This window comes from Solanum tuberosum, unplaced genomic scaffold, assembly GCF_000226075.1.
Source record: "Solanum tuberosum cultivar DM 1-3 516 R44 unplaced genomic scaffold, SolTub_3.0 scf00375, whole genome shotgun sequence".
Taxonomy (NCBI): Eukaryota; Viridiplantae; Streptophyta; class Magnoliopsida; order Solanales; family Solanaceae; genus Solanum; species Solanum tuberosum.
This window is the reverse complement of record NW_006239299.1, coordinates 458,332-467,341: the sequence shown is the minus strand read 5'-3', so window position 1 is coordinate 467,341 and position 9,010 is coordinate 458,332. Positions and strand designations below refer to the sequence as shown.

General features: G+C 34.6%; 1 protein-coding gene across 2 annotated transcripts; it reads left to right on the top strand.

Moving 5' to 3' along the window:
- Positions 1 to 882: 882 nt before the first annotated feature.
- LOC102579054 (uncharacterized protein At2g33490) lies at positions 883 to 8,211 on the top strand. 2 transcript variants are annotated; one of them, XM_006361860.2, is made up of 10 exons: positions 883 to 1,042; positions 2,324 to 2,396; positions 3,393 to 3,467; positions 4,087 to 4,148; positions 4,232 to 4,300; positions 5,112 to 5,140; positions 5,218 to 5,425; positions 5,541 to 5,792; positions 5,974 to 6,027; positions 6,291 to 8,211. In XM_006361860.2, the coding sequence occupies exons 1-10, from the start codon at positions 938 to 940 to the stop codon at positions 7,248 to 7,250; spliced, it is 1,887 nt and encodes a 628-aa protein (XP_006361922.1). In that variant the 5' UTR covers positions 883 to 937; the 3' UTR covers positions 7,251 to 8,211. The 2 variants fall into 2 exon arrangements, with proteins under 2 accessions (XP_006361922.1, XP_015158218.1); XM_015302732.1 differs by having other exon boundaries at positions 962 to 1,042; positions 2,305 to 2,396.
- The last annotated feature ends 799 nt before the right edge of the window (positions 8,212 to 9,010 follow it).

Here is a 9,010-nt window from a genome sequence, read left to right as displayed (position 1 = left end):
TAATTTAAGTTTGTATTGTATAGAATTCTATTTGAAAAGTAGCGTTCCATACTAAATTATTTTTCATATTGAAGACTTCAATCTCAATCCTTTGATTAAGGAACGAACAAAGTAACTCCATCCACTAATCATATTCTTTGCTGTCTTTGACCGAATTCTATTTGATACTTCCATCATTTTATTTTATGTATCTTGATTTAACTAGACACCGAACATAAAAATAAGTATTTATATTTTTGAACTTTATAATCTAAAAATTTAAATTATATGCTATGAATTTGTAAAGTTTCTATAACTTAAAAACACTTGTAATAAGCCAATTCAAATAATTTTTTTAAAAAAGGTAAATTAATTTTATGAATTTTCCTTTAATCTTATTTCTTATATAAATCAAATAAAAAACTAAAATTAACGAATATTGCCAAAAAAAAATTTAAAAATAGTGTATGAAATAACTAAAAGGGAGATAAGAATATTGTATATATCATATCATAAAAAGAAAACAATACTCCGTCCCTCCTATTTTATGAGTTACTTTTCAAATTTCAAGATTCAAACAAGTCTATCTTTGATCATAATTTTTTCATAGATCTTTTAAACATTTTGAATTATTAATTATTGTCACTCATAGTTACAATATATAAATATCATTTCATAAAAAAATGAGATTTCATACATAAATTTCCGATCAAACTTAAATTTTTACTCCCTAAAAATGAAAAAATATCACAAAATTGAGACGATGCCGTAGTAAAAATTCAAATCAGTTTGACAATTGACATAAACCACAAAACCATAAATACATACAACAAAAAAGTTATGTTGATTTTGACTAATTTTGTGACACGCTTCTCTTCTTCCTCTCTTAAATCTCCTCTTTTTTTTTCATTCAAACAAACACTTTGAATTATTTTTTTTCTGTATTTAGCGTTAAAATATGAAAACATCTTTGAAGAAATTGCGAGGATTGGCTACTCTTAGACATGAAAGGAAAGAACGAAGGCATCGCCAACCTTCCGATGAGCTTGCTATGGCTGCTCAGGTTTTTTTTTTTTTTTTTAATTTTTTTTTCTTGATTTGGTTGTGGTGTTGGGTAATATGATACAAGATGCAATTTTTTTTATGAAAATGGAAAAAAGGGATTAATTTAGACAACCCCAATTGGTTTTCTTGGGTAATGATGTGGGTTTGGAGAGAAATGAATGAATATGGAGGATTTTAGGGGGGTGGGGGTCATGGAATTTTAGTCTATGGGTGTTTAAATCAGACAGTAATTCTTTGAGCTTAGTGGGTTCTGAATAGATTATTTGTACATATTAAATGGAAATTTTAAACACAAATGAAGGGTTTCAGTCAAAGTTATTGGGTTCTGCCGAATCTGTATCTACTATGCTGGCTCTGATCCTGTGGTCTGTCCAACTAGTTTGGGGAGTGAGTTACAGTTGATTGATTGATTGATTGGTTGGATGTCTTAAGAATGTTGATTAATTGATGATATGCTTAAGGTACTTTGGAATACGAACTTCAGTACTTCATGATTGGGATTTCAGATTTATGCTATATGGATACGTCTGTTCCAACACAAAGTGCATTTGTCCCGTTGAGAGGTAACCGTGGATTAGTCGAAGTGGGTTCAGGTTGGCCTAGACATCACCATTATTGAAATGATGTCTATCATGACTTTGCATCTCCGTAGTATTTTATGTGAACATGGTCTTTCTTAGAGGGTTTATGTTCTCTTCTAGGTAATATAAGACACTGCTAATTGAAAAAAATTGTTCCCTTTTGATCGCATTAAAAAAATCAATCTTGAACACTGGTATAGTGAAAAGCATTTCCATGTTACTAATCCAGCTTAAAACAAGGTTTTCGTTGTATTAAACTAAGGGGTGTGAACTTGGGTATGTTTAGGGCCTATACTTGTAGTTAGCCCCCAAGAAATAGTGAATCGATGTTCATCATCATGCTGCAGCATTGTGAACTGTTTTAGCGGATACTATAAGGAAATGCTGTTTGTTGTAGCCAATGCTGGGGATGTTAATAAAAATTTCATACTCTACCACTTGGGGTCTCCTTCAAAATGCCAGCACTGGTTGTAGGTGATTTGATTCAGGAATCAACTATGAATATACTTTTTCCTAATTAGCTGTTCTAATCTTCACTTAATTTATATATAGAATTATAGATGAGAGTTCCTTATAGAAACTCTTCACTTAATTTATCTATAGATGTATAGATGAGAGTTATCAGAAGTATTTTGTCAATTTTTCTGGTTAAAGTTTATTATAGCTTGGTCTTTGACAGTTGCTTTCACCTCTCCTAGGATATGCAAGAAATGAAAGATTGCTACGATAGGTTACTTTCTGCAGCAGCTGCAACTGCAAATGGTGCATATGGTATACTGCCATTTACTTCACTGTACCTTCTGAACTACATGTTTTCTTTTGAAGCTACTTTACAATATGATAGTATCTGTCTTTCATCTTCTAAGAGTAGCTTCAACTTGTAAATACTTTTACTAATAGAGAATTCCTTAAGGGCCACTCGGCACATCGTTTGGAACTCGCATAAATATTTGAGAATAATTCATGGGCTAGAAGCATACTTATATCTGCCTACTTTTCACTTACTTAAATGCCCCAGATAATAATGGTTGTAAACTTAAAACACTCTAGCAGAGACTATGTTTCATTTTGCATCTGTAAAAGGTTCGAGCATTAAGCTCCAGTGGGACACATTGGTGACTTATGTTTCTTCTCAGGGCTCCTTGAAGTGCTATTGCAACTCATTCAGCCAAATAGAAAAGAGTTATTGGTTAACAAGGTTACTTATCAAAACAAAAGAAATGTAGTTATTAGTTAACATAGGCCTTTATTGAATCAAATAGGGAAGCAAAAGCATTAGCTACTAAATTGAAAACTTGAATGGTTAACGAGGTACTGCAATGCATGTCCTGAAAATTTATGAAATGACTTAAGCAGATGGAAGCGTAACTAAGTGCTGTTTTATCCATCAAACCAATCTACTTTCTAGTTTTGCTTGTTTGAACTTTCCAAAAATGGAATAGTTTGCTAATTATACTTGGAAGCTTGAACTTATCTTTTATTCTTTGAAGTGTCAAAAGAAAGCCAAATAGTTTTAAGAAGCTCTGTTTCTGTGTACTTCAATCAATTATCACATTAACATTATAATGTGTCATACAGGTTGACCAATATACAATGACGTACTGGTTAAACATGATATCCATATTTATTGTACCTTAGTATGCATGCAGATGTATTAATTAGCAGGGATTATTCATCATCTTTCATCTTTGTTTCTTACTAGTTGGATTCGTACTTCTGGAGAACTTTTTGTGCAAGTTATATTTAATTGAGATAGTCTATTTTCAGAATTTTCTGAATCGTTGCGAGAAATGGGCGATTGTCTTCTTGAGAAAACGGCATTGAATGATGACGAAGAAAGCGGTCAGTATGAAACATTACTATGTTTAGTTGATTAATTATTGACCAGGTTGACTATTTTTTTTTCCAACAAGTCCGTTCAACCAAATATTTAAGTTGTAGAGAGGAAACACTTTTATTTATTTGTTTTAAAGATACAATGACATGCGTTTCTAATGGTTTTTCTTGGGCCAAGCATGTTGAAATTTCTCTGTATTATGGGTGTTAGTGTAATCTGAACCTAGGGTTATTGCCTGCTTAGAAATCATGTTGAATTGTTTGAATTGCCTCATTTAAAGCATAATCTATTAGACCGGGGCTTTTATTTATTAGATCTACAGCATTAATAAATACTTATCTAACAAAAGCAAAAGGATCCCAGAAGGAAAGATCTATGATGTCCTTTCTGTTGAAGGTTTCTCATTGCATGATAGATCTGATAAGTTTCCGAATCGAAAGAAATGGATTATGCTAATCGTGGTTTCCTTTGTTCTTCAATCATAATGTGCACATCTTTGGATTGTTAAAACTCATTATATTGTTATTTTATACGACATTGCTAAGAGATCAGCTATAGTTTTCCTTATCTTTTTTTATTTTTCAATCTTGATTGTTAAAATTGACCTGGTTTCTATATGAACAGGTAAGGTGTTACTAATGCTAGGTAAACTGCAGTTTCAGCTTCAGAGACTTGTAGATAACTACGTGAGTGCTAAAAGTTCAATGTGAATTATTTCTAAGTTCTTGAAAATACCCTGTTTTGATGAGTGTTTATGTTCTCTTTTCAGCGGTCTCATATTATTCAGACTATCTCAGTGCCCTCAGAATCCCTTATCAATGAACTGCGCGTAGTTGAGGTTAGTCATTTGGATAAAGCAACTCTAGCTATGGACTACACCTGCTGATGGTTTTCTTGGGTTACAATGTGCTATTTTTCCTACTCTGTTATCTGCAGTTTCAAGAGCTTCAGTGTTCTCATAGAAAAAGGAAAAGTTTTGTGGTGCTTTTGTTTCTAGTTTGCCACGTCTCTCCGTCGATTGATACTTTTTCTTGATTATTTTAATAAGCAACACGCAACATTTGAAATTGGACTTATCATTGTAACTGAATCTCTTTTGCTCCTCACCTACTCTTTACTTGGTGTGGTCGCGGACTTGTCATAAATGATGTATTATAATAGGCACTTGGCCTCTCTATTGGGGATGCTTGATTCTGGTGGTTGCATATGAATTCAGAGGATAACTTAAATGGCTTGTTAAATCCATTGGTGTCACGATGAATGCATAATAAGTAGGAGGGAAGATGATTGCACTTTGGTAGATTTATTAGCGTAATAAATATAACTTGTATTTTGCTCGTCTTACTTCAGGTACCTCTTTCATGGAAATTTTATTTTACTAGATGAGCACAATCAATCTTTTGCCACTTATTAAGTCATCTACTTTGATTACATGCTTACTGTGATATGAAGACCAAGTAATCTGATATTTACTAAAATTAACAAGGCTAAATAGTTTGTCATTTTGTCGTTCCTTTTAATGGTAGATAGTAACTACTGGGATTTGGCTTTCACTTAGAAACATAGTTTATGTGTTAGTATATGTTGTTTCTTTTCTTGCAACTTTTTACATGCTTAAGCATTTGACGTTTTCTTTCTTCTTTGTGAAGGAAATGAAGATGCAATGTGACGACAAGAGGTAAAACTAAATTACTTCTAATCATTTGTGTAGCTTTTCTCTATGTGAGTGTCCTCTTACTCTCTCTTCTTTGCCAGAGAAGTGTATGAGAAGATGATGCAAAAACACAGAGATAAAGGCAGGATAAAAGGAACTAAAGGAGAACATATTTCTTCTCATCAGCTGCAAGTAGCTTATGACGACTATGATGAGGGGGCTAATGTTTTTGTATTCCGTATGAAGTCCCTCAGGCAAGGACAATCCCGCAACCTTTTAACACAGGCATCTCGACACCATGCTGCTCAGGTTTTTTTTCCGTTGATGTTAATGAAATCCCTTACGTTTCATAGTGAACCAAAGTGTATGCTTGCACCATATTTGGGGTGGTTGATCATGACCTTTGGCTTGTTTTTCAAATCAGTTATCTTTCTTCAAGAAAGCCCTCAAGTCCCTTGAGGAGATTGAGCCACATGTCAAACTGGTGACGGATCTGCATCATATTGATTACCACTTCCGTGGGCTTGAAGAAGATGATGGAGTTAATGCTGGCAATGAGGATGAAAACAGTTCCGTGGATGACTCTGATGATGGATCTGAGTCGCTTGATGATGGTGAACTGAGTTTTGACTATGGACAGAATGACCAGGTTTATACATCAACCCATTCAATGGAGGTAAGCTTTTCTCCTTTTTATTTATTTTTCTTTCTGGGATTATATGGAAATTCATGAATACTATCTGCTTAAATACTATCCTCATTTAGTAATTTGCTGTTCATTAGTTAATATAACAATACATGCACCGAGCAATATTTTCACTGATCAAGTGGTTGTTGACAACGTGACGTTTCTGCAGTTGGATAAGGTGGATGTTGCAGTTCCCGAAGTTGCTTCGAAGGGTGCATCAAAGGTATTATACATTATCTTCACTGACCTCCTTTAGCAGTTGAAATCCTTTCTTTGGAGCCCCACATTGTGTTTGTGAATTTAGTATCTTTCATCTTTATCATAAAAATGAATTGAGGCTTTTATTTTTTTGATAGAAATAAAAGATGAAAATTCATTTTTTTCTTAGTTTGATTTTTTATGGTTTCTCCTTTCATATGAGATTGCTGAAGCCAACCTGTCACCATCTGGAGATTAAAAAATATTTTCTTCTGTTGGGTTGTATAGGAAAATCTCAGTAAGAGTCATGGTGGGAACAGTTTTTCCTTCTTTAGGGACGTCAACAGCACTAAATCAGCACCACTTTTGTCTGGGAGGAAACCAGATCCTGCTGAGGGTGCCGCACGAATGACTTCGTCACTCTCAAACAAGTTTCAACCATATGTTCTACCCACACCAGTGGAGGCGAAGATTCCAGCATCAGTAAAATCGCATAACATAGACCCTCAAACAAAGCGAACTAGCCAGACTACTAGTGTAGTTCAGAAGTGGCATTCCTCCCCTTTGGATCAGTTCAAATATGAAAAGCTTGTGGCAGGTGATAAGTTCTCTGGACCTATCACCATGAATACACAATCAGTTCCCACAGAGAGCAAAAACAATGCAAGTACTGGTTGGTTGCCCCCTCCACTGTCAGAAGGCCTCTCATCTGCACAACGTGATTTGTCCAATGCCAAAAAGGTCAAGAGACAAGCCTTTTCTGGTCCATTGACGGCAAAGCCATGGCCAAAGAAGCCCATTGTTTCTTCTGGTAGTCCAATTGCCTCATCTGGATACCCTCTGCATTTTTCTCTGCCTTTCTTGCATACTTCAACGCCTGAACCTTCATCGACCCCTAAATTATCTTCACGTACTTCCCTCATGTCATCACCTAAAATAAGTGAGCTACACGAACTACCTAGACCACCAGCTAAAGTAACCTCTACAAGACCCTTACGTCCGGTTACTCGTTCAGGACCTTTGGTCTCAAAAGTTCAGGATTTTTCTCCTACAAATAAAGCGGCAGTATCTTCAGCTGCTTCTACCCTACCAACGCCTCCAGCTCTTCCTCGTAGTTACTCTATACCATCTCGGGGTCAGATAGAAACATCACTTCATATTTCTAAGCCACTGGAAGATATGGCTTCATCACCTCCTTTAACGCCAATAGCCTTGGTGAAAGACCACCATACTTCCCCTGCTTCGTAGCCTCCAAACTAGCTAGTCAAATTAAAGGTGTAACTAAGAGAGCCAGCCACCAGGGATTTTTCTGGCTTTTCAAAGGAGCTTAATCATTCTTCTATCAGTGCAATCCAGTTAGGGTGAAAGGCAGCATTTTGCTAGGGTATCCTAAATGTACAGGTTAAGTTTTCTGTTGCTTCTGATATATCGTGGCATTTTTGTTCTTACCATTAAGTATGTCTGTTTGCTTTTCTCACGAGATGCAGGCGTCTTCACCTGGTAACTATTTATAGCTTGTATGAGACCACAACAAGTGGCCTAGACAGCTGTTTTGAAATCTTCTCTGTAAATATCTTACAAGTAACCTATCAAGATGGAGAAAAGGATTATCAAGAAGGGAGAATATGAAATTCTAGAAATAATATTTTTTCATTTTCTTCTTGCTAAGTTGTAACAGATATGGATAATTACAGTTTAACTGACATATGCTTATAACTTTAGTGGGAGAACTGGAACATTTCAAAGTTAAAACTTTATTTTGGCTCAATGCAACACAAGTGAGCTGTTCAAGCATATTAGATTGATTTTATCTTTACTTCAGAGGGTCTCAGGCTTCTTCTGTGCTGGCCTGATGGGTTGTAAGGTGCTCGCTTATAGGCGAAAGGACAAATGTCCAATGAAGGCCTATGCTACGGGTAAGAAAAAAAGTGCATCAAGGTTATAAGTCGTTAGTTGTATACTATGCAAATGGTCAAGGCATCGATATGGAGTCACGTCAGTTGTGGATATAGACTTATAAGCGCGCGCACACAATGATCTGGTTTTGGCTTCTGTGAAGGGAGGTGATTGATTTTTTCTAGAAGTGCACCAAATGGGAGAAATGAAACATTTTGGGATTCATTCTTGATCATTTTACAGATGTTTAGTATTGTTTTCTCCAGTGAGGATTGAATCTTATATAACCTTTTTTTCTGACCTTACGCCCCTGCATCTTTTTGCTCTAAACATGAAAGATTTGTGGACTATATAATACACATTTGATAATCTATATAATTATTCTATAAGCACTATGAGTTTTTTAGTGGACATGCAACTCCCAAGTACTTAAAAGATAGCTCACCTTGCTTATATCCCAAATCTTGCAATATATTGTTCTTTGTATGTTTTTCATCAGCTACACACTTAGGGGTCGTTTGGTTCAAAGATTAATAATGTAGGGATTAGCAATGTTGGGATTAGTAATGCAGGGATTAATAGTGTAGAGATTAGTGATGTAGAAATTATCTTTACCAAGTATTTGGTTCATTGTTTCCCACCTCATCTTGTGTTTGGATTAAAACTTTATAAAAAAACTTCTTTCCAATTATACCCTTGAATTATTATGCAATTGGGTATATGTAAATAATTGTTGGACAATATTATTTTTTATGACCTTCTAACTAGCTATGAGAAGAACAATTTCATTGTCATTTTTGGCTTTTTTTCACTTAAATTATTTGAGGATAAATAATTGTCATCTTAGTAAATTGATCACTTACAAAATGTCAATTTTCAATTTAAAAAAAAATAAACTATCAACTTTTAAAATTGAAAATACGGTAAACAATAGTAAAATTGAATAAACCATCTACATTTACACATAAAATTTGCAAGTTGTAATTTTAATATGTATTCAATTTTATAAATTGTTCAAAATACGAATAATTAGAAAACCGCACAAATACACACACACACACATATCAACAAATTATACCTTCAATTAAGATCACAAACGTCATGTGGTGATA

Coding starts and splice junctions, on each gene's coding strand:
- LOC102579054 (XM_006361860.2), top strand. CDS start 938: ATGAAAACATCTTTGAAGAAATTGCGAGGATTGGCTACTCTTAGACAT. Junction 4,301..5,111: donor ATGAACTGCGCGTAGTTGAG/GTTAGTCATTTG, acceptor TTCTTTGTGAAG/GAAATGAAGATGCAATGTGA. Junction 5,793..5,973: donor CATCAACCCATTCAATGGAG/GTAAGCTTTTCT, acceptor ACGTTTCTGCAG/TTGGATAAGGTGGATGTTGC.